At 46.8% G+C, this 24,955-nt stretch overlaps 1 protein-coding gene across 1 annotated transcript; it reads left to right on the top strand.

Annotated features, from left to right (window-relative positions):
* The first annotated feature begins 276 nt into the window (after nucleotides 1–276).
* On the top strand, nucleotides 277–23,877 carry CPLX4 (complexin 4). Its single transcript, XM_001489371.6, has 3 exons — nucleotides 277–557; nucleotides 6,049–6,136; nucleotides 22,402–23,877. The coding sequence occupies exons 1-3, from the start codon at nucleotides 391–393 to the stop codon at nucleotides 22,627–22,629; spliced, it is 483 nt and encodes a 160-aa protein (XP_001489421.1). The 5' UTR covers nucleotides 277–390; the 3' UTR covers nucleotides 22,630–23,877.
* Nucleotides 23,878–24,955: the final 1,078 nt, after the last annotated feature.

Below are 24,955 nucleotides of genomic sequence, written 5' to 3'. Positions count from 1 at the left end.
TAATTTAATTGAAACAGGACTCTTGATGAAGCCCTGCTGTGCTTATAATTTAAAATTTAGAAATGGTTAGAGAGAGCGGTAGGTAGTGTGAGGGATTTTTTTCCCTCTGAAATTAGCTTAGTGTATTCGGAAAGTAGTCCGTTGCATCTGATTCTCTGCCTCAGTAATCTGAGCCATCTGCCTCTCTGTGCTAAGGATTCTCCTCTTTAATCCAGCTTATAGCCCACAAACCACTCTTCTCTATCGTTATGCCCTTGAATAGATGAGGCTGTGCAAAGTCCTTTGCTCTTAAATGTGTTGCTGTCATTGAGGCTATTTGGAGATTTTCGTCATTTTTTCTTTTTCTTCAGGTTTTGTCTGAGTTGGTTTTATTTTTCCGGGGCAGACACAATGGCTTTCTTTATGAAAACTATGATAAGTAACCAGGTAAAGAATTTAGGATTTGGTGGCGGGTCTGAAGAAAAAAAAGAAGAAGGAGGTGCCTCTGATCCTGCAGCAGCCCACGGGATGACTAGAGAGGAGTACGAGGAATATCAGAAGCAAATGATTGAGGAGAAGTGAGTACACGAGCTTCATTTCCCTTTAAAGCAAGAGGAATTAATTCTGGCCCTGCCTCCTTCAGCTCCCTCGTTTCTTTCTCTTTGCTCTTTCCATGGCTTTCCTAATGCGCTGTTGGCCTCTAACCCTAGGAAATCATGTTCTGCGAAAGTGAACAGTTTCCTAGCCTCAGCAGTGAGTGTGTCCTACTTGTATGAATGGAAATGAAAAATGATAAGTGAATCTACATGTTCCTAAAGCAGCTGAACACTGTCTGGTCTAGGCACATTTTCATTGACCTCAATTTAATTGTTATGGCAAAAATTTGTGAGCCTATCTTTACAGTCTTTCCAAAATTCACCCTCCTAACAGGTGGAAAGCCTTCAAAGTCTAAGAATTCAGACTTTGCACCTGGAAGCAGGCCTTCAAGAATATACAGTTCAACCTTGATCTTACATGTGTGAGAAAAAGCCTGGAAAGCACAACATGACAGTTATGTCATAAGACTTGGCTTCTCAAAGACTATGAATAAATTAGTAGACTGTTGATTATGAAAATTTTAAAGATACAGAAAAGAATAACAGTATAATGAATAGCCATATCTACCTATGACATTAAGTTGACAGCTAATATTTTGCCATATTTGCTTGTAGGTAGATTAGTTGTACAGAAGATAGATAGATATCGTGAACCATTTTTAAAGTAAATTATAGACATCATAATATTTCACCCCTGAATACTTCAGCCACATCCTTCCAAAACAGACATTCTCCTGGCTATGTGAAATGTAATAAAAATAAAATATTTGTAACGTTTAAGTTGGATGTTATGGAATCTGAATATCACCAACAAATTTTACTGCTGAGACTGATTTTTAAATAAGTGTAATCTATATATAATTTTCTTAAGTTTAAGGTAAAATTAATTTGTCTTTTAATAATCAATTAAGAATTGAAGCATCAATCTTGAGATTAAATATGTTACAAGAGAAATGTATTTCTTCTTGCCACCATGGCTATTTTGCTAACAATCAATTACATAATAGTTGCCCAAGTCCTATGGCTAAGATAGGTGAAAAGGTTAATGACCTGGAGGAAACCAAGGAAGTGTAAAGGCCGACATTTAATGAAAACCTCGTCTATTGTATTTTTTCTGAAAGAAATTATGGCTTATAAACTACCTAGAATGTATTACGCTTGGCTCTGCAGTACATTAGTCAGTGAAAAAAAAAAGTAAATGCAACTACAAAAATGATGTTGGTGCTACAATGATACTTGGGCAAAAATAGCAGCATTCCTCGAATATTGGCTAGTTTTGCCTATGGCATGTAAAAACACTGCAAGTATCGTGAAGAGACAGAAGTGGAATAGCACCAAACGTTCTCAGCTGAAGTGGCCTAAGGAAAAGAAATGGTCAGAAATTTAGACTATGTACCTGATCATGTAAAATATCATTTAATATGTCCACGCAATAAATCTGGTTGCAGATATGGCATCTGTTTGATTAACTAATGTCCTAATTTTACTTATTTTTATATCTGGGCAGATCAAAGACTAAAATGCCCAAACGGTGTGGCCAAGCAGTGGATTGGGGTATTTGCCAACTACTCGGCTTTGTGTGTGTGTGTGTGTGTGTGAATATTATAAATTTATGTAGTCACCCAATTTAAGAAACAGCAGGCCAATGGGGCTAGCCTGCTCTCCCATGGCAAGAGGCAGGATTTCCAGTCCACTGCTTGAGTTTTCAAGAGCTTCATCACCTAGAATACAACATAAAGCAGAAGGCATCAGAAATGGTTCATCACAAGTTACGTGTAGAGAGAGTTCTGGGCATTATAATAATATTAGCAAATGAAAGCTCCCTAAACCTGTCCTCAGCATTTTAGAAAAGTCGTGGGATTGACTCTACTAACTATAAACTAAAAACTACCTAACAATGCCCTCTACGGCACACTCATTTTTATTTTACTTCTATGTTCAGATTTTTTTTTCACTACTGGTAGCGTTAGTACTGAAAGAGGTCTATACCTAAATAGAATATTTGGAAAGGTCTAAGTGTTTACCCCTCCATTTTTCTCAATTATATTAAAGTGTCCCTTTACCTTAGTTATGGTACAACTGCTATGGTACCATTTGTAACTTGAACTTTGATATACATCACAGACCTAAACATAAAAGTTAAAATTATAAAGCATTTAAAAAAATATAGAATATCTTTGCAAGTTGGAATTAGGCAAGAATTCTTCAACATGACTCCGAAAGTAGTAACCACAAAATTTTAAAATGACAAATTAGATGTTATACAAATTAAAAGCTTTCATGCATCAAAAGAGACCATTAATAAATAGGCAAGCCACAGACTGACAGAAAATATTTACAAGACGTATATCTGACAAAGGACAGGCAGCTAGGATATATAAGGAATTCCTACAACTCAACAATAAAAGCAAAAAGAAAAGGGCAAAAGAGTTGAACAAATGCTTCACAGAGATATACAAATAGCCAATTAGTACATGAAAAAAAAAAGCCTGGTATCATTAGTCATCATGGAAATGAAAATTGAAATCACACTAAAGTTCCACTACATACACACCAGAAGGGCTAAAATTACAAAGATTGAATACCCAGTGGTGGCCGCAATGTGGGACAACCAGAACTCTGATTCCAGTGGATGAGATGTGAGAGAGGGTGACCACTTAGAGAAAGGCCTGATGGCGTCTTGTAAAACTGCACTTGCTCAGCAAATTACCCTTTAACTCAGCAATTCCATGCCTAGATATTTACCCGGAGGAGATGAATATATATGTCCACAAAATAACTTGTACAAAAATGTTCATAGCAGCTTCCTTCACAGTAGCCCAAAACGGGAAAGGGTCCAGGTGTTCAGCAACAGCAGAATGAAAAAACAAATGTGATATGTTCGTATAGAAGAATATACTCAGCAATAAGAAGGAACAAACTACTGGTAAATAAAACAACCTGGGTAAACTCAGAAGTTTTTATGCTGAGTGAAAGAAGCCTCACACAAAAGAATTCATAGTATATTGTTACATTTACATGACGTTCTAAAACAGGCAAAACCAACCTATGGTGGAAAAAAGACAGTGGTCATCTCCAGGACTGGGGAGCGGGAGTTGATTGGGAATGGGGGATGAGGGAATTTTCTCAGGTGATAGTAATGGCTTTTATATCTTAATAGGGGTTTGGGTTACACAGAGAAACAGAACCAATAGGAGAAATATATATATATATGTATGTATATATATATGCATATGTATATAGATGTAAATGTATGTATGAGAATTATTATAAGGAGTTGGCTCACGTGATTATGGAGGCCGAGAAGTTCCACGATCTGCCGTCTGTAAGCTGGAGACCAGGAAATTCGGTGGTGTAGTTCTGAGAAGTGGGGGGCTGAGGGTGTAAGTCCAGTCAAGGACAGGAGGAGATGGATGTCTCAGCTCCAGCAGGCAGCCTGAATTCTCCCTTCCTTTGCCTTTTGTTCTGTTCAAACCCTCGAAGGATTGGATGACACCCACCCACAGTGGGGAGAGCAACCTGCCTTACTCCGTCCATCGATTCAAATGCTAATCTCAGCTGGAAACACTCTCCCAGGCAGACCCAAAAATAACGTTTAATCTGGGCACCTTGTGTCCCAGTCAAGTTGACACATAAAATTAACCGTCACAGCATGTTTAAGATCTGTGCCTTTAATGGTATGCAACATTTTACTTCAAAAGAAAGAGGAACTATAAGCAAATATGTAACTGTAGTTAATGGTATGCATGTCGAAGTGTCTGGGGGGAAGATTACTGATGTCCACAACTTTGAAATGCATCAAAAAATAAGATGGATAGATGAACGGATAGAGGGGGATAGATACGGGATAAAACATGTTTAGTAAGATGCTAATTGTAGGCTCTAGATGGTGAGTACATGGGTTTCGCTTCCCATCCTTCCTTCAACAATTCTGTATGTTTGAGAATTTCATAACAAAATATTGAGGGGAAAAAAGGCGTGCTTCTGCCCTCTCCACAGGTCACTGATCTCTTGGGCAAGTCACTTATTCTGTTTCCTTCTCCAAAATGAGAAGACTGAGCCCCGTGTTCTCTCATGCCTACTTCAGGCCTGACATTGGGGGGGGGGGGGGGGTGGGGCCAGGGTTCAGAGAGGACCTGAGCCGGGGCCCAGGGATGAGGAGGGTAATCTGGTTGCTTCAGCTCTCCCTTCAGTCAGCCTACCACGTGATGGTTAAGATGATTCCAAAATTTGGAGTCAAGAAATAGAAACCAATTCAATGAAATGAAATGGACTGAAATGAAAACAGGGAATTTATTTTAATGCAAATAATGCTTCATGCAAAGATGCTTCACCAAACCCTCGAGCAGAAATCCCACCAGGCGTCCCATGGGCCTACACTGTGAACCAGAAAGCTCTCGGGAAGCCACGAACGCTCTTTCCACCTCTTGCCATTGCTTCTACCTTCATATGGTTGCTTTGTTCTTTTTTCTCAGCAGTCGGCTCTCTCAGGCTCTGTTACCCAGACCACGTGCCCAATGGAAAATGGCAGCCGCTGGCCTCCAAGTTCACCTGTTAGGGTTCCAGCCTCGCTGCGAGTCTCTGTCTTTCTCAGTCCCAATCCCAAATTCCCAAATGAGAGATTTCATTTACCCAGTTTGGTCCAATCCAATACAGAGGAAGGGCAGGGCTAGGGGTATCAATTTAGCTCCAAATGGGCAGCTGGGAGGGGAGGCAGTTATTGTGAGCCTCACAGACATCGCAAAAGGTGTCTGCTTCTGTCTGCATCATCATGGGCAAGGGAGTCCATTTCAAACCAGCATAATCACGAATCCAATTAGGTCATCCCCGGAGCACTATGGAAATTTACCCTTCATCGTTTGGGGCTGCCTCTTTCCAATGGGAAAGGAAACACTGCACCTGAATTCGGATCTAGAGGGAGTGACAACGAAGGGAAACAGACTTCTATTACATCTCCAAACACCATGTGCCTCCAAAGGACCCCGGTCCTGGGGTCTGTGACCTGGATTAGCTTGCCTAAGAATTGTTCAGGGAGCTTGTTAGACATGTAGCTTCCCCTCCCCACCCCCAGGGATTCTGATGCAGCCGGACTGGGATCAGACCCAGGCGGCCACATTCTCAACAGGCGCTCACAGTGATGCTGATGCTGGTCCCAGGTCACACTTAGAGCAACACGGTGAGGTCAACTATACGGCAGGAGTAGCTACCCTGGCCCTCTCCTGGGCTGTGTCATAAAGAGAGTGCCAGAACCAAACTGTCTTTGGGGTTTAGGGGTCTGTCTGAGTTACGACAGTGGAATGACAGAGAGGCAGATGTTTGGGGACTTGGGAAAAACTCTCCCATTTCCCAGGCAGTGTCTGCAGGCAGTGGGGACTCGGAAGGCATATCCCAGTGTCTGGATCTCTGAGCAGGGGCTGGAACGTCCTTAGCTCTCTATGTCATTTGATCCTTTCTTCTATTCTTTTACTTCTAGGATGGAAAGAGATGCTGCGTTTACACAGAAAAAGGCAGAGAGGGCGTGCCTCCGAGTTCATCTCAGAGAAAAGTACAGACTCCCAAAGGTGAGACACTCTTAACACAGTAAACATCCAGTTCTTTCTTTCTCTTTCTTTCTTTCTTTCTTTTTTTTTTTTTGCTGAGGAAGATTTGCCCTGAGCTAACATCTGCTGCCAATCTTCCTCTCTTTGTCTGTGAGCCACCACCACAGCATGGCCACTGAGAGACAAGTGGTGTAGGTCTGCACCCGGGAACCAAACCCTGTCCACCAATGTGGAACGTGCTGAACTTAACCACTAGGACACCACGGCTGGCCCTCTGGTCATTTCTTACATAATGAAAAATGGAGAATGTTTGTTGATCAGCAAAGGGTCACACTCATAAATATGTTTATATACACACATATATGCACATGTATACACGAATGCATAAAGATACATATATACATATTTGTCTTAATTTTAACTGAGGTGTTTAATGTAGTGAAAAGAGCATTGAACTGGGAATTCATAAAAACTAGATTCCAGTCATTTTACCTCTATGAACTAAAGACTATAGAACTTCTATATATCAACACGCAATGGGGGTAAATAATCACGGCTGACGTTTATTGAGCTCTAAGTGCTTTGTGTGTATCAATTCATTTAATCCTGTAAGGATTAATCAACAGTCCTGTGAGGTCAGTTCTTACAGTAGAGGGAACAGAGACACAAGGAAAGTCACCAACCTCCTGCCTAAGGCCACACAGCGGAAGGCAGAGCCCAGGGTCCTGACCTCTGTAATACTCTGTCTCTATTTCAAAGGAACGATGGCTCCTTCTTTTTGGAGACGTAGTAGTGCTGGTCATCACCTAGCACCATCTATCCATCTTGGCGCCGGCTGAGAGGACAAATGCCTGTAGGATCTGGTGGAGTAGTCGGTTTAGAAAAGTTGTAGGGGGCCCTGCCCGGTGGTGCAGCAGTTAAGTGTGCACGTTCTGCTTCTGCGGCCCACGGTTCACCAGTTCGGATCCTGGGTGTGGACATGGCACCGCTTGGCAAGCCATGCTGTGGTAGGCATCCTGCGTATAAAGTAAAGGAAGATGGGCACGGATGTTAGCTCAGGGCCAGTCTTCCTCAGCGAAAAGAGGAGGATTGGCAGTGGATGTTAGCTCAGGGCTAATCTTCCTCAAAAAAAAAAGTTGTAGGATTGACTCTGCTAATTGTGAACTAAAAACTACTCAGCGATGCACTACTTCACATTCATTTCTCTCACCGGCTGAGAGGTGGGACGAGGATGTGCGGCTGTGTTACAGCAGGGCTCCGATGCGCTGGTCCAGGACTTGCATCTGGGGGGACAGGGGGCCCAGCACTTTGCTCCTCTGGCTCACTTCTCATTTCCCCCCACCCGGGGATCCACCCAGCTCCTCTAAATGACTCCATCTTCACCTTCCGGGTTAGGAGTTCAACCCAGTATTCCAGAGCTGCACCTTCCCTTAGAGAACTTCTTCCACCTGCTGAAGCCAAAGAAGATGATCCCTCCAAAGTGCATGACCCTCTCCCAAGGATGAGCGCCATCCTCCAGTCGGCTGGGTGGTTTAGAAAGTGCCGCTAAGCCAATTCCTTCAGTGGGTCCCCTGCAGATCCTGGAGAAGTTTAACTTCAGAAGCTACAAGCACTAAACAAAAGGAGACAGGTCACTGTCCATGAAAGGTCACTGTTGAAGTCAGCAAAGAGTTAGACAGCCCCACCCTGTGGGAGAGATCGATCCCTAAGACCCAGGACCCCAGGTTCTGCTCTCAGTGAGGGGAGGAAAACTCACAATGAAATTTAAACTTACTTTCATTTGCAACCAACAAATGTTGAAAAGAATGTCTTGCTTTTTGTACCCTGTATCCAATTCAGGACTTTCTCCCACTGTGCTTGAATTTTGGAAGAGGGGAGCACTTCTAAACACTGTCCTTCCACTCCCGTAGTCTAGTGGATTTCCCGAAACTCCCCAGGGTGTCACTGGCTATCCTCAGCAACGTGGCTTCCCCCAGGCAGGCTGCCTGACTCAGATTTACACTCCTGCCTCCTGCCGTGGGTGCATCTGATTAAAGACCACAGATATTGTTGGGAATGAAGCAGAAATTAAACACACACACACATACTCACACACATGGCTAACTGGCCGTGTCTCTTCCACAGAAGTGGAAGGTTTATTTTAAAGATTTATTTTTGACAACTGTTCTATTGTCCTTCTGTGGGATATAAGGAGAACTGGGCTTCCATTCTGGCTCTGCCACTCAGTCAGGGTACAACGTCAGATGGCTTTTTAAAATATCTGAGCCTCAGTTTCCTCATCTATAAAATAGGGGCAATGATACCTACTTCATAAGGTCTTCATCTGAGATAATATAATGTAAGTAATCTTGTACAGGGGCTGAGTAATGGAAGGAGCTCAGTAGACGATAGGTCTTATTATTGCAGTTATTGTATCTATGCACAGAAGTCTTATTTCTAGATAATAACAACCAGGGGCCTTGAAGACCTTGGGTAAGCACACTGATGTGTGTAAACAGTGCAACAACTCGAGGTCCCTGAACCTCAAGAATCTTAACTTTCGGTTGTTTTCTTTCTTAGTGGTGAGTCGGTGGTCTTGCTCATTTCCAGATCCTCAGAGGTGAACACCTTCAGGCTTAGCAGCAAGGTTTTGATGCTCTTCAGAGAAAAAATACTTTCCTAATCTCTGAGCTAAGCTATCCTTTGGGACAGGAGCCTTTCCAGCAGAAACTAGGGAAAGAGGAAATAATTATAGCCATGAAATGTGCACATTCCTATCCTCCCTGGAGAGGGACAGGCCCTGGGGAGTGACAGTGACTCTATCTGCAGAGGCTACTGCTCCCTAAAGCCAGTGGGCAAGGACATGAGAAAGGTGATAAGCTGTTGCCAGTGGAGCCCAGGGCCTTCCACTGCGGGGTTCACCAGTGCTCATACACCCCTTTTTGTAGCTGTTTCCGATGCCTGGTGCATGTGAGACCTCACCTGATGTCTTTCATGGACCCTGAAAGAGACCTGTGAGTTCTTCTAAGAATCGAGTGCCTCTGCTTCGTTTCAGACACGAGGACACTGCAGCCCGGGGAGTTAAGTAGTTGTGCACAAACCCACGGCTGTCGAGTGACAGGCCAGGACTGGAACTCAGGCCTCCCGACCATGAAAGGGCGGCTTAGGCACAAAATGGTTTGAACACATCTCCCTCTGGCCCCAAGGCCTCTGCTCCTTCTACTCTTAATATTAAAGGCATCCCAAAAGTTTAGTGCAGTTCTGAGCTCCACATGGCTTAAAACTGCACAAAAACTTTGGGGACAATCTGTACCGCTCACTGTTTCAGTGAAGTGTCACAGAATCCCACGCCAGCAGCCCAGGGACATTGCTTTTCTTTCTCCTGTGTTGTCTGATGACTTGACCACAGACCTGGGAGTCGCTGACTACATTCCAAATACGATCTCAGTAAATAGATGAGAATGTCACTGGAGAGCGTGCCACACGTGCTCCTTTCCTGTGGAGTTTACATCTGGATGGGGGCCTCCCTGGGCCGGTCTTATAGGGTGGCTGCATTTTGGGAAGACAGACTCTACACACAATGTTTCAAGAATTTGCCCCTAGTGTGAAAAAATACTAAAAATATGTACTAATGATACAATTGCCTGCTTTTTGTAAAGCATATGGAAATTCTAATCCAATGCACACTATCCATAAAACGGTAATTAACAGAAAGTATACCCTAAAAATCAACTGGACCATAGTCCACTGTGCCCAGTTATCATCAGATGTGGCTAAGGTCCCAACCTGTGTGCAGGGCCTTGTGTTTGAAGTTCAGCCCCACTCTTGGGCGCCCGCTCTGCCTCTTACGGCTGTCACAGGTTCTCCTCTCGCTCACGGCTGAATGAGGCTCAGTGGGCTGCAGCTGGCCTTCCACGGCCCCCGAGGCTGGAAAGGGGCCCTGGGGGACAGATGCATTTCCCGGGCCAAGATCAGCTTCCGGTGGCGGCCTTCTGTTTGTGCAGAACAGCCGCTCCTGTGCAGCGTGGACCCTGGCGTCGCTGTGGAGCGCACAGCAGCGGCCGACTGTGCGACAGGAATCGGGTCCCTTGCGCCCCCTGGTGTCCGGGACGCAGCGGCGCGGGCAGCCGCCGGCGAATGCGCCCTCGCCGCCCTAGCGCACCGGCCCGGCCTGTGTGCTTGGCTTTTCTGCGGGGCCTGTGGCTTGTAGCAGGGAGAGTGGTGGTCGGGGGTGGGGAACAGAAATAAATGCCTGGAGGTAACCTTTTTCTTTTGAAATCCGTTCTTTTCACATGAAGGACCAGACTGTGCATTTTATTCTAGCGAGCCTGGTGGGCCCTTCTAGAAGCAGCTGTCACAAAGCAGGAGGTGAGGAACGAAGTAGGGACAGGCTGGGAGGGGAGTATCTGAGCTGTGGGGTCCTCCCATGGTGTGCCAGGAGAGAGAGCCAGGACACAAAGGGCTGTTAGCTGTCTCTGCACCAACCAGGATGGTGAGGGGTTTTTGACTGACAGTAATCGAGGGAGAGTTGAAGGAATTGGAACATTCAGCCTTGAGAGCAGGCGACCTTGGGGCTGCTCGTTCCCCAGGCCTGAATGCCATGCTTTGCTTCTCAGACCATATCAAGCTGGCTTCTCTGGAGGGGCTCCTGCCACTGGCTGTTCTGGAACTGTTTGCAGTTCTTGGGGCTTTCTTAGATTATGCAGAAGGACCCTTCATAATAGAACCTTTAGAATGCCATGTGAAAACCACAATGGGAATTTAGGTTGTGGGTTTTCTTCTCCTGGATGATCCAGTAGGCAGCAAGGAGGCCCTGGAAGACTAGGCAGTGCCATGGGCATCACTGTGGTTGGGAAAGCTCGGGGCCATGGCCATGTGTCCAGTGAATTCGAGGGAGAGGAGTGAGGGGCCAGCCGGCCAGGGCTGCACCTTCAGAGCAGCAGGGGAGGGCTGCCAGAGGCCTGGGCTGGGGAGGACCTGCTGGCTGGAGATGAGCCAGCAGTTCCCACGTCCTCTGTAAGTCTCCTTCGTGGAGCTTGGCATCTTGATCACTGCACTTAATTGATTACTTATCTGATTACTGCAATTAAAAATGGTCATCTTCAATTAGCCATAAAAAAAGAAGGAAATCCTGCCATTTGCAACAACACGGACGGACTTTGAGGGCATCATGCTAAGTGAGACAAGTCAGACAGAGAAAAATACTGTATGAGCTCACTTATATGTGGAATCTAAAGCAAATGGAACTCATAGATAGAGAACAGATGGGTGGTTGCCAGAGGCAGTGGGTGGGGCATAGGCAAAATGTGTGAATGGGATCAAAACTACAAACTTCCAGTTAGAAGATAAATAAACCCTGGGGATGTCATGCATAGCATGGCGACTACGAAAAAAAGGGTCATCAAAAGGCATCAGTAGGACAAATCGTATTGTCCTTAACAATTAGCGGTAACCTCAGGATAGGTGGGGTCATCTGAGCACCACTCCACCTGCCTCTTCCTCCCATCCCCCTAAGCTCTCTTCCTAGGGTGGGTGTGAGTCCCTGGGCTGCCACGGCACTTAGGCGCCTTGACCCAGCGTCTGAGTGTATTTCTCTTTATTATGCTTATTTTTTATATGCAGAATAGCCCATGTCAGAGGTATACGCTCAATGCATCATCAGAAAACTCATGTAAATCCAGGGACTTGCCCAAGGTCACAAAGCTTACTGTGACAAACAGGGCCTTGAGCCTCCTTATTCTTCACCCAGCACTTTTCCGTGCCCCACTCTCCCCTCTAAACTGAGTATCTCTACTGGGGATGGTAGACTCGAGAACTGAACACAACTGTCTGACGAAGAAATGGTGCTGGGCAGAAGGCAAGGTCACCAGGACCTTATTGGGCTCCTCATAACAACCTCCTCTCCCCTCCCGGTCTGCAGAATTCTTAGCCCTGTGCCGTCTTACGAAATCCTTGCTGGGTAAGCAGCCATACTAATAGTATTAACAGTCCACAGGGAGTTGGACACATTCACCATGTCGTCCAGCTAACGAGGGATGACCCCCTGGGCACCTCATTCACAATTCCCCAGGGTCACCATCACAGCGGTTACATAAGCAGCAGGAGGCGATTCTGGGCCCTTCCCCTCACCGAGGCCCAACAGAGAGCAGATTTGAGGAAAATGTCTTCCCGGGAGCTGTCAGGTCTAATGAGGATAACTATGTCACATTTTGGAATTAGAACTGTATTTTCTAAAGAAATTATTTGGCTGGTGTTTCCTGTGAAAAAGGGTTTCACTCGATTGCTGACTGGGGGAAGGAAATTTGGACTCTGAAAAGGAGCCATGTAGGCCCTAGCCCTCTGGCGAACCCGTCCTCCTCTCCCGAGTTTGCTGTTCACTGTCGGTGACCACACCATTGTCAGACTCGTGTCTTCTGACTACCACTTGTAATTGCAGTAATCACATAAGGAGTCAAATAAGTGCAGTAATCAAATTGCAGAAATCTGAAGTCTATGTAGTAAAGCTTATTGCTCATTATGATGTTCATGTACACACAGCCACTCTGTGTTGATTTCCTCTGGTTGTCAAATTTCAGGTAATTAGAGGACTTCAAATACCTAAAGTAATCCATGATGCTCATGTTGGACTTGGATCCCACTCCATTCATCATCCCTGTCCTGTATTTTCAGTTTTTCTTCTCTATTGGCCTCTCCTTTGTAAAGGAAGTCAAATCTCTCCCAACTAAAACAAAGCAGCAGCCCTTTCCAGGTAAACAGGCCTTTCTAGGCATCTTCCCTAGATTACTGGCTCCCACTGCTCTGCCAAAACCTTCCTCCTTCAGATGCTTGGCCAGATGGTTCTTTCATTTTCTTTTTGGACCTCTGTTTCTCATCGTTTCCTCTAGCTCTGGTCATTGCTTCCTCCCTGAAGCTCTTTCTCACCTTGGCTTCTGGACACCACCCTTCTGGTTCTCATTCTCTTTGAACTGTTTCTTCTCTGTCTTCTTCATGAGTTACCCTTTACCTGTCTGCCCCCAAATTCTGGAATATTCCATGGTGCTCCCTCACTGGGCTCTTTTTTCCCATGCAAGTCTGCACATTCTACTGGATGGCTGCGCCTTGCTCTTGCTTTCAGCTCCCACCTATCTGCGTACAGATGGCCCTCAAATCTACACCCCAGCCCACACCTTCTCCCTCAGGTTCCCTGCTGCCTCTGCCTCTACTTGGGCACCTCCGAGCTCACACCCAGAACAGACTCCCTCATTACCCCCTAACCTGCTCCTCCTTAGGCTCCACCTGCACTGATGGCTCCTTCTGCCAGCCCATCCCCCAGGCTGTCAACTGGAAGTCATCCTTGACTTTTCCCTCAGTAAATCACCACGTAACCCTAATTTCACCTCCTAAATAATTCTTGACTCATCCTCAAGTGCAGACCTCATCATTTCTCATCTTTTTTACCTTAACAGCTCTTAAGTAACTTTTCATCTTTAAGTTTTGTTCCCCTCAAAACCGCGGAGTGAGGTTTCCAAAATGCGCATCTGATCCTGTCCCTCCGCTGTTGAAGAAAAAGAAAAAAGACTTATCGTGACTTTTAGAATAAGGTCCAGACCCCTTGGGCTGCATGCCATGATGTGGTTCCTATCTTTTCAGTCTCACCTCTTGCCACTCCTTGCCTGGACTGTCCCTTCCTCCCACTTTGTCCCTTATGCCCTGTTCCCTGTGACCCTCTTCCTTCCTGTAAGACTTTGTGATCTAGTGCCACTTTCTCCAGAACCTTCCATGGCCTCCCTGTCCCCACCTAAGGCTGGGTTGGCTCATGCTTCTCCATTCTCCCATAATCCCTGCGTGCATGTCTCTTATCTTATTTCATCTTATCACACTGAATATTCGCACCTACTGGACCGTGTGCTCCTTAGTCAGGGGCTGAGTTTCCATCTTTGTCCTCAGTGCCTTGCATGATGTGTAGAAGTCACACACACACACACATGCACACACACTCACACACACCTGTGCAAAAGGCTTTCTGAATGATCAATGTTTGGGAGAAAAAAAAAATCACACACCCAAAGAACAAAGTCTCAAAAACAGCTGAAAGAATCCATCTGCCCTAAGACTTACATTAAAACAAATTTTCATGAAAAGAACAAATCTGGATTCAACATTATAATTTTGTACAAAATACAAAGGCTACTTTATATTATAATTAAGAGGTCACATTTCTTCAAACAGAGGAAGTAATACATTGTAAATAAAGCCACAAGATTATCTCTAAAAATAAAGGCGCCCCTCTTCCTTGCTAACTCAAAATGTATATGTAAGTCAAGCCAAATTAATAAGAGAAAACAGTTCCACAATGAACCCTAATCCTATTAAGGGAGTTGTCAGTCTAGGTTAGTCATTGAAAATAATGTCATGCCCCCTGCTGAGCTATATGATTTAGTTACACCTGGTGTTTGTCTGCTGTATTAAGGGCATCCTTCATTTTGAATAAAGATGAAGACAGAAGAAAATCTATCAATAGAGTTGTCTTTAAACGTGTCACACTGAAAGCGCCATTAGAATAGAACTTAAAATTTGCCTCTTAAAAACAGATAGGATTCCGTGAACCTTTCTTTGCCCGGCTCCTTCAGATTAGGAGCTCGGGGGGCCGCCCAGCAGGTCGGAGACTGAAACCTTCTGCCTCGGAGCGGCTGTGTCTGGTGGCAGGGCTGGGGGGCCATCAGAGGCCCCTCCAGGGGCCTTCGCTTCCTTCTCCTCCCTAGCCTGCCCGGGTCAGTTTGCTCCTTCTCTTCGTGCCCTTGAAAGAAGCAAGGACTGAACGTGCTGAGGGGACGTGGGGAAGGGAAGAAAGAGATGTTGCACGCCATACAGCAGGAATTCCGTACACGTGACTCAGCCACACCAGGTTTCTCAGTCAACCCAGCACCCAAGGTGTAAGGTAGGTAGATATTATTTCCCCTCATAGATAAGAGCATCGGCTGAGAGGGGGAAAATGACGTCCCAAGGTCACACAGCCTGTAAATGGCAAGGCAAGATGAGACCCCAAGCCAATCTGACCGTACTAGCCATGTTTTCCTGCTAGACCCGTCAGGTGTGCTGGGCGCTCATCCCCTAACAAGCTGGATGCCGTTCATGCGAGAATCTTCCCCCAACCAGGGTTTCCTCATCTGTAAATGAGAGGCTTGGATAAGTGACCTCTAAGAGTTTCTTGAGTTCCTTTGGAATGCCTCATAAAGGAAAGAAGCATAAGATGTACACAGCTGGTTCTAGAAATTCTCATTCCGTGCCGGGCCCTATATGTGTACACTCTCAGTCAACATTAAAAACTGACGCCTATTATTGGAGAAGTCAAATGCACAAGCTGTGTCCTATTCCAGGTGTGCTGAGGGCTCTTTAAGTAGCTAAGGAGGGAAGAAGTGTGGTGCAGAGAAGGAGCAGCTAGCAAGCCCCAGCCAAGGGTCTCAGCACTGCTCACACATTAGGATCACCCGGCAAGCTTTCTAAAAATTCTACTGCCTGGACCCCACCACAGACCGCTGGAGCCAAATCTCTGAGGGTGGGATGTGGCCATCAGTATTTGTCTGTGCTTTACAAGGGAGTGAGAGGCATAGAGACGGTTGAAAACCACTGTCCCAGGGGAGAGAACATACACATGGCTCTGTCCTTCAGCAGCAACTGGGCAGAACAAGCATGACGTCTGCCAGAGCCAGGCTCCAGGGCCTCATGCCTGCACCTTCCTGGTCCAGGCTGAACACCCCCTTACCTTGGGCATAGCAGGCCATGCTCACTGTGACTTTCTATGGAGGTGTTTGTTGCCTGGCTCTGTTCTTTGGTCTATGTCCCCACTCCACCAATGTCTTGTATGCTCCAGCTAGACAGGAACCAGGGGTCCTATTGCCTTGCCTGGAGGCCAGTGCAGCACCCTCAGTCATGACCAGGACAGTGAGAAGGGGTTTGTGAAGACAAGTGACTGCTGACATCAATGATCTTCACGAATAGGCAAACATCAAAGGTTAGAGCAACTCGTCAAAGTGAAAACATCCATTCATCTAGCCGTTTGGTACCACGTAGACCAAAAGTGAACAAACAAACCCAAAACAAACTCAGATCTACCTAGTATCAAACAAACTGGTGTGTGCTTCTACCAGTCTCTAACAAGACTCTAACAAGTGGTGAACGCTCAGCTTTTGGAAGATATAATCATCGAAGATGGTTTATCCTCATATCTCAAGTCTGGTACCAGACGAGGGCAGTTTATCAAGATCTGGGGCCGAAGAAGTCTGAATCCAGGGTCGTGCTTACCCTTTAGTGAAAGGTCAGAAATCAGTCACAGGGGATAACAAAGAGGGGATAGGAGGCTATTTAAATAATGGAGCATTCAGCACTAGCAATTAAGATTATAAATCTGGTTAAAAACCAAGAGATTAAAACTGATTCTGGTCAGCCGGCATAAAAATAATTAGCTCTCAACTGCATTAAACAATATCTCAAATTGATAAGATTTCTGGAAATGAGAAGACCTCCAAAACAGAACCTCTAAGAATAAAGTATAGCCTGTAAATCCCCTAATTACAGACTGGCTCACTCACTCACTCATTCATTCATTCATTCATTCAATCATGCTGTGGTTCTCAGCACTAAACTTCCCCTCGTCCCTGGAGCCGATTCATATTGGCTGCAACTGCACTGGTATTTGCGGGGTGTAATGAGGCATTACTGCCTCTCCTTGATGCATGAACTGTGTCAAAATATCCCCAGTCTCCTCAACCTAAGATTTGTCAGTGGGCAGCAAAAGTCTGGACAAGACGGTCATTGTTTGGATTGTAGACAAGGTCCTATCAGCGGGCGGTTCATTAGGCAAGCAGGCAGCGCGACTACACGGGGTACAAACCCCACTCATGCTCCTTAATTGCTTGCTCCGTTCTGGGTCCTTCTCTTTTGGGCTGCTGCTCCTCACCCGCTGTTTCACTGCCCATGCCTTCTTAATCCCAGGAAGCCTTTCACAGGGATCCTGATATCAAGCTGCCCTTTTTCCTCAAAAATATTAGTAACTACAGCTACATTTGTCCAGGGATTGGAAGCTTACAAGGCCCTCCATACCACGTCTCCTTCAGTCCGCTCTGTCATCCCCTGAGGGGTCCTCCCAATGGGCATTGGAAGTGTTAAGTGACTTGGCCAGAGTCATGAGGTGGGCAAATGACAGACTGGGATGTGAACCAGGTCTCCGGACTCCAGATCCCACAGCCTTTCCACTGTCGTTGGCCACCTCTGCATGACAACAGTTGGGGTCACTGCAATTTTTACAAACAGGACACTTACCCTTGGCCTGACCTGGGCCCGGGGCTAGCTCACTTGATTAGGACAGTGCTAATGAGGCCAGCGGTCCAAGTTTGGTTCCAGAGGGCTTCGTTCTTGTCCTCCAGATACTCACCGGCCTGTCTGGTTGTCCTACCCTTAGTCATAAAGTGTCCACGGCACAGGCTGCAGCCCAGAGAAACTGACTCCAGTACGAGAATCCTCCCCTGAAGCAGCTCCACTGCTGGTGGGCGGGAGGACTGTCCTTCTCGAAGGATGGAGATCATAGCATTCTCTGACCACAGCCATGACCACACCCAACACTGCCCTAGACTGGACAACTGGGGCCACTAGCCTTGGGCCCCATGCTTTACAGGGCTCCCCTTTGTCCTACTGGCCACACTCCTTCACATGGGATGAAAAGTCCACGGCCAAAGGGACAGGCCCACCCAGAGCCCACACCCCTCCTCTAGACCTCACTCAGGCTGCCCAGGACCCCAAGTTCCCCACCTACATTCATTCCAGCGCCTGCCCAGGCCTCTGCCCCAGGTCTGCCTTCCCAAGGGTGCACTGAGCTGCTGGCCTGGAGAGTAGGGAAGATGTCCGTACACTGGGAACCATACACCCAGGAGTGATGGAACCAGGGACTAGGAAAAAAGAGGGCTACATCGTGAGCCAGGGACCGCTATCAGTACTTGTCCTCTGGGTCCCACAAACACTAGGGTGGGCCTGCAAGGGGTGAGGGAAGCCTGGGTCCTCAAGGTAGCTTTCTCCCAGAATTGAGGGCCTTGAGCCAAAAGGGAAATGAATAAGCCCAGCTTGCTAGGAAAGCATGTGAAGTCAGGGCCATCCTAGGCTAGAGGTAAGGTGTAAAGAGAACAAGGTCTTCTGATGGGCCTGGTACCATGTGCAGGAGCCAGGATTCCCCAATTCAAACCCCCCGCCCTCCTCTGAGGGTTATTATGTTTATGAATAGCTACCCTTCGTTGACCACTTAAAATACTCCAGATAATTCAGTTATCATATCATTAATCCTCTACAACTCTAAGGCAAATAATATAATCCCAATTTATAGATAAGGAAATAAAGCTCAGAAAGGCTGTGTAAGGTGCCTAAGGTCACACAGCCTGTAGGTAGTGGAGGTAACCTTTACACTCAGGCAATCTGATTCTCAAGCCAATTCTTGACCTCTAGGCTGCACTGCCCCAACAGGAGTGTAAAGAGAAATAAGTCAAGAGCTATGAAAACAGGGCTCTTTACAGCAAAGAGGACCTGCATGTTTGAGTATTGTTAAGGCTATAGTAGTCCATGACAGTAGGCTCACTGAATCATTCGATGAACATGTACTGTCTATGTCTCCATGCCAGACACTCGGCTGGGTTCTGAGACTTGTAGATGAGTAAGCACCTGTCTGCAAGGAATGTGGAGCAGTGGCTTCTGAATCAGCAGGTCTAAGAATGCGCATTTCTTTTTTTCTTTCTTTTTTTTTTTTGCGGAGGAAGATTAGCCCTGAGCTAACATCTGTGCTGATCTTCCTCCACTTTATATGTGGGTCACTGCCACAGCATAGCTGCTAAGTGGTGTAGGTCAGCACCCAGCATCCAAACTGTGAACCCAGGCAACCGAAGGGGAGCATGCAGAACTTAACCACTCCACCACAGGCTGCCCAAGACTGTGCATGTCTAACAAGGTCTCAGGAGGTGCTGCTGCTGACCTGAGGAACCCCATTTGAGAACCACTTTGGTAGAAGTTGTGACCATCAAGAGTCCCTCTGCTGAGTTGTGAGGCAAAGGGGAACCCCGCTGCTCTCCCTTCCCTGGACAGGTGGAAGGAGGAGAAAATAACCCTCCAAGTCCTCCTTGAAGGAGGAAACCCTTCCAAAGCTTCTCCAGGGGCAGCGCGCTGAGGCCGGGGGTGGGGGGTGGTGGGGCGCACCGCCCGCGAGCCCTTCTGAGTGGATCAGGTCTCTGAGCACCAGCTGGTGGCTCCCTCCCTGCGGTCCCTCCAGCGGCCTGTTCCTCCAGCCCGCAGCAGCTACTCCGTGCAGGTTTGAACCTTGTGACATCCGCAGACATTTAACACAACCAGAGGGGCGGGGAGCCGGGATTCCCCGGGAGGCCTTTTCAGATCCTGCCCGTTGTGTTGGGGAGCATGGGAGACAGCGGGTGTCCTGCGCCTGCGCAGACTGAGAATCAGCGGACCAGAGTCCCGCTCCTCTCCCCTCTACGAAGACGCGCGGGGGATGATCAGCAAGGAAGGCCGCCTCGGGAGTAGGTAAATAAGAAACAAATCGAAATGGAAGATTGGCCAGGAGCCCCTGGGGATTAACTAACTAATTAATCCCCACACCAGTTTGATGAGGGACTAATTAATCCGTTAAGCGCCTGGAGGGGCCACCACGACCTGGCCAAGCGCGGGGCGAGCTCCTCTCACCCGGGGAGGCTGGCGCTGGGCGCGGCCCTTCTCAGAGCTCTTCAGGGAGGACCTGCCTCGCCTCCTCTGCATCCAAGTCGGCCTCTCAAGCTGTTTCTGGAGCCCTGCTCGCTGTCGCTCTGCCCGGAGCACCGAGGGAGGAAGAGAGCTCTGGGGAAAGGCTGTGGCCTCCAGCCTCTGGAGGGACCAGCTGGAGAAGTCGAAGCCAGGGAGCCTCAGAAAGGAAAAGCCCTCGGCGATGCGATTTCCAGCTGGAGAGTCAAGTTGACACAGTACCCTGGCTCGCTGTTTGGACCTAGAGACGACCGATGTTTGTTGAGAATCATTTCTACTCAGCGCCCAGGCAGGGAGAATTCCTATCTCGCGTGGGTGTTGACTTTAACTCCACCTGGGAACTCAGCAGCTGCCAAAATCTTTCTAAAATCGAACCAGTGTGGCCTGATTAAGACTAAGATGATCATTTTACCTTTTTTTTTTTTCCCCCAAACAGCCATGGGGCTCTGCTGCGGATTCTTTTTTTTTTAACATTTTATTTTTTATTTTAATTTTTATTTATTTATTTATTTTTAATTTTTCCTTCTTTTCCCCAAAGTCCCCCCACCCCCCCACCCCAGGACATTGTTGTATATTTTAGTTGTGGGTCCTTCTAGTTGTGGGATGTGGGACGTGGCCTCGAAATAGCTTGATGAGCCTCGCTAGGTCCATGCCCAGGATCTGAACAGGCAAAACCCTGGGCCTTGGAGGCAGGGAGCACAACCTTAACCACTCGGCCACCCAGCCGCCCCTGTATGTTTTTCTTTATTGCAGTAACAGTTTATAACATTATATAAATGTCAGGGGTACATTGTAATATATTTCGATTTCTACAGAGATTACATCATGTTCACCACCCAAAGACTGATTACAATCTATCCCCACACGCATGTGCCTAGTCACCCCTCTCCCCCTCCTCCCTTCCCCTCCAGTAACCACCAATCCAATCTCTGTTGCTGTGTGTGTGTTTGTGTTTCTTTTTATCTTCTACTTATGAGTGAGATCATATGGTATTTGACTTTCTCCCTCTGTCTTATTTCACTCAGCATAATACCCTCAGGGTCCATCCACGTTGTCACAAATGGCCAGATTTCATCATTTCTTAGGGCTGAGTAGTATTCCATTGTGTATCTATACCACATCTTCTTTATCCATTTGTCCCTTGATGGGCACCTAGTTTGCTTCCAAGATCATTTTATCTTTATGTGATTGTTCATGAGCTTTGGTAATAAATCCCAGGCTCATCACAACATGTTGAGTTGGGCCCTGAAGTCTGCTTAGATTTTTCCTATCATTCGCTTTCTGACACTCTTGTTAATCTTCTGTGCCCCCGAAGCCCAGTTTGCCTCCTGTTACAACCTGATCTCAGAAAATTTTCCAATGGCAGCCATCTGGGAATGTAAACGACCCTTACCTTTCCCAGAGAAAGTTTTCTTTAGAGTCTTCTCTCTCATTGCAAAACAAAAGGCTCCACCACCAAAGTGGTAAAGGGCTTTCTAAGACCAGGCAGCGTGCACTGAGGAATTCTGGAACAGCCACGCCCAGAATCGCAAAGTGAGATGTGTGGAGCAAACTGTGGTGATACCGTCAGCAGCACGGAAGCCTGCACAGTCGTGATGCCGACTGGGAGCCAGGCCATTGACGATTCATTTAATCAACAGGTGTTGTGTACCAGACTTGCTTCCAGGTGTTAAGGACATAAGGTGGAATTTGACATGATTCTGTGCCCATGGGGGCCCCCTGTCTAGTAGAAGGGAGAGAGGGGCAATTGTTAAGCAGAAGTTGCCACTTAAGAGCGATGCCTGAAATGACTAAGCACTGTCGGGTCTCTGTGAAGCCAAACCCCGGCCTCCAGAGTGGATCCGCTGGGGCCCCTGGTCCCAGCCTGAGGCTGACAGACCGCAAAGCTTGCAAATCTGCCCTGAGCCAGAGTTGGTGTGCGATTCCCCAGCTTTGCGGGCATCAGCCTGACAGAGGGGCCTTCTTAAAACCCAGCTTGCTGGGCTCCACCCTGGAGTTTCTGATTCAGTAGGTCTGGAGTGAGGCCCTAGAATATGTCTTTCTAACACGTTTCTTAGATGTTGCTAATGCTGCTGGGTCCAGGGACTACACATTGAGGACCACTGTGCTAGAAGGTTCTGATCCACTCCAGGTGCGGTGAAAGAGGGGTGCATCAACCAGCACCTCTAGCCTCCACAACTGCTCCCAGGCCCAGGCACTGCCGAGAGACAGCCAAGCAGGCTGTTCACTTCATTCCTCCTCGACCCAGCATTTGCCTGCTGCCTTTAATATCCATTTGTTTGGGGGCTGGCCCCGTGGCCAAGTGGTTAAGTTTGCGCGCTCCGCTGCAGGCGGCCCAGTGTTTCATTGGTTTGAATCCTGGGTGCGGACATGGCACTGCTCATCAAACCATGCTGAGGCAGCGTCCCACATGCCACAACTGGAAGGACTCACAACTAAGAATATACAACTATGTACCGGGGAGCTTTGGGGAGAAAAAAGGAAAAAAAAATTTGTTTGTTTGTTTTAGGGTGGTTTATCTGTCTCTGTGTTTCTTTTTCAAATAGAGTGAAATGGATGAGAACCAAATCCAGATGGCTGGAGATGACGTGGATTTGCCCGAAGATCTCCGGAAAATGGTAGATGAAGATCAAGAAGAGGAAGAAGATAAGGATTCTATCCTTGGGCAGTTCCAGAATCTTCAGAACATGGACTTGGATACCATAAAAGAAAAAGCCCAGGCCACCTTCACAGAAATCAAGCAGACGGCAGAGCAGAAGTGTTCTGTGATGTGAGGGACAGGCCAGGTGGAAGAGGGACGCAGGCCAAGGCAGAAGTGACCACTCTCCCAGGGAGCGTTTTGAGCAGCGTGTACTTTAACATAGTGAATAGACTTAGAATCCTGATGATAAAGCTCTCTACAGACACAGAGACCACAACTTGACGTTCTCAATGTTCCTGGTAGAGCGTTTAGCTAGCACCTTGCAGCAGGAAACATACTTTCCTTTTAGTTATAAATGTGGCGGAGTATGAAATGTCACCTGTGAATGATGCAGAAGACATATCTGCTTAAAGATCTTCAGGACAGCCAAGAAGAAATGAAGCAAATGGCATTTCCTCTCCAACTTCCTTCCTTAGAGGGCAAGGAACCTTTGCCTAACCCTGTCTGGGGTTAGGCTATCTAACCCTGTCGCATGACTTCAGGTCCCTTCAGAGGAAGTTGGAGAAGGTCAGAGTGCCCACTGGGAGCCCAGGCTGCCGGCTCAAGGACAAGCAGAGACCACATCCCCTCTCACTCCCAGGCTCCTTGACATCATTGATGCTTCTCATCAAGCTTGGCACTTAGTTTGAAGCCAAGGGAAAGTAGCAGGATGTGGTAAAAGATGTGAAGTGAAGACAGAGAATGGACTTGACCAGCCCTTTGCATTGTAGCTCATCATTCTAGAGGCCACGCGAAGAATGGATTTTTGCGGGGTGAGACTAGAGGCAGGGGGCAATGAGGAAGGTTACTGCTGTTTCTGCATTCAGTATCATCTCCTCTTGTCTGAACTTGGTGACAGCAATGGGAACAAAGGGAGTGGACAAATAGAGAGCATTGAGAAGTTAAGTCAATCTCTCTGTGTGTCTCTTTCTCTCTCATCCTCTCCTCCTCTTGCCCCCTCTCCCTACATCTCCTCCTTTTTCCTCTCCTGTCGCTCTCCATCCCACTCCTTCAGACTAGCTTCCAACGAATCATGCTGTCATTCCATGTCACAACCTTCCAGGGTATACATGGATTTCCTAAGATTTGCTCTCTTTCAAAGGGAATTTTTCAAAAGACTTAGAACATTTACCTCTGAAGTCCTTAGAGCTGCTGAGCCAAAGCCAACCAAACCAAAACGAAATCCTGGTTTTTCAGTGAGAATAAATAATTCTCAAAGAAAAATTTTGTCAAGAAGAACTACTCTATCAGAGGAAAGGGAACTAAGACCAAAAAGCGAGGGGCTAACTTCTTCTATACTCAGAGTTCCTGAATGTGTTGTACAAGACGTTTCATGTTATGAGAATACACAAATAAAACAAATTATTAGGGGTCCAGAACCCATGGTCCTTGGCAAAGTTTAACCCCTCTTGGAAGTTCCTGGGAGAATACTGATGCAATGTTTAAGGGTAATTAACCCTGAAGTCCACTTTCTTAGTCCATTCACGCTGCTATAACAAAATACCTTACAAACAACAAACATTTATTTCTCATAATTCTGGGGCCTGGAAGGCCGAAATCAGGGTGCCAGCATGGTAGGGTGAAGGACCTCTTCTGGGTTGTATAGTTCTTATTTTATCCTCACTGGTGGAAGGAGTAGGGGGGCTCTGTGGGGCTTCTTTTATAAGAGCATTAATCTCATGCACAAGGGCTCCACCCTCATGACCTAATCACCTCCCACAGGCCCCGCCTCCTAACATCCTCACCTTGGAGGTTAGGATTCGACCTGTGAATTTAGAGGGGACACAAATTCAAGCCCGACCATCCACAAACCCTAGATACATTGGACATATTTTTAAATCATGCTTGTCTTCCATGAGAACTGGCATGTGAGTCGCGATTTGTTTTATAGTGGGAATGTTAAAATATTCACGATTTTAAAAGCTATAAAATAATGGATAAGATTTCTTTTCAGTTCAGTGCCTGATTCTGCCCTATAATTATCCCCGTGGGTGGAATGGGTGGGTGATGCACGTGGCCTTGCATTTATACACTTTGTTGTGACATAAAATACTGTGGCTGCCAAATTATCCCGCAGACTAGCTGCAGGATGACACAGAAGAATTGCTTTCTTGTAAAAGATGCAGCCAGTGGTGTTAAGGAAATCACTAAGTTACTGGCACTTCATCTTGACAAGCAATATGCTCCAGTAGCGTTTGGTCCCCGTCCCAGTGGAGCAGCGTACCTGCTGGAGGACTCTGGCCGTGGTTATCTGATTCCTCTAGTCTCACAACACGCCACACCACGTTACGCCACGTAACCTCACCCCCTAGTGCACCATATTGCACCACAGCACAGCACACCAGCAGCACCTTCCCTCCATCTGCACAAGCCACATGCCTGTGGGTTGGAGGAGGGAGGGCCTGTATTAGGGGATTCAG

The sequence above is a fragment of the Equus caballus genome, chromosome 8 (genome assembly GCF_041296265.1).
Source record: "Equus caballus isolate H_3958 breed thoroughbred chromosome 8, TB-T2T, whole genome shotgun sequence".
Lineage (NCBI taxonomy): Eukaryota > Metazoa > Chordata > Mammalia > Perissodactyla > Equidae > Equus > Equus caballus.
The sequence above is the reverse complement of the archived record's forward strand: the minus strand, read 5'-3'. Positions and strand labels throughout refer to the sequence as shown.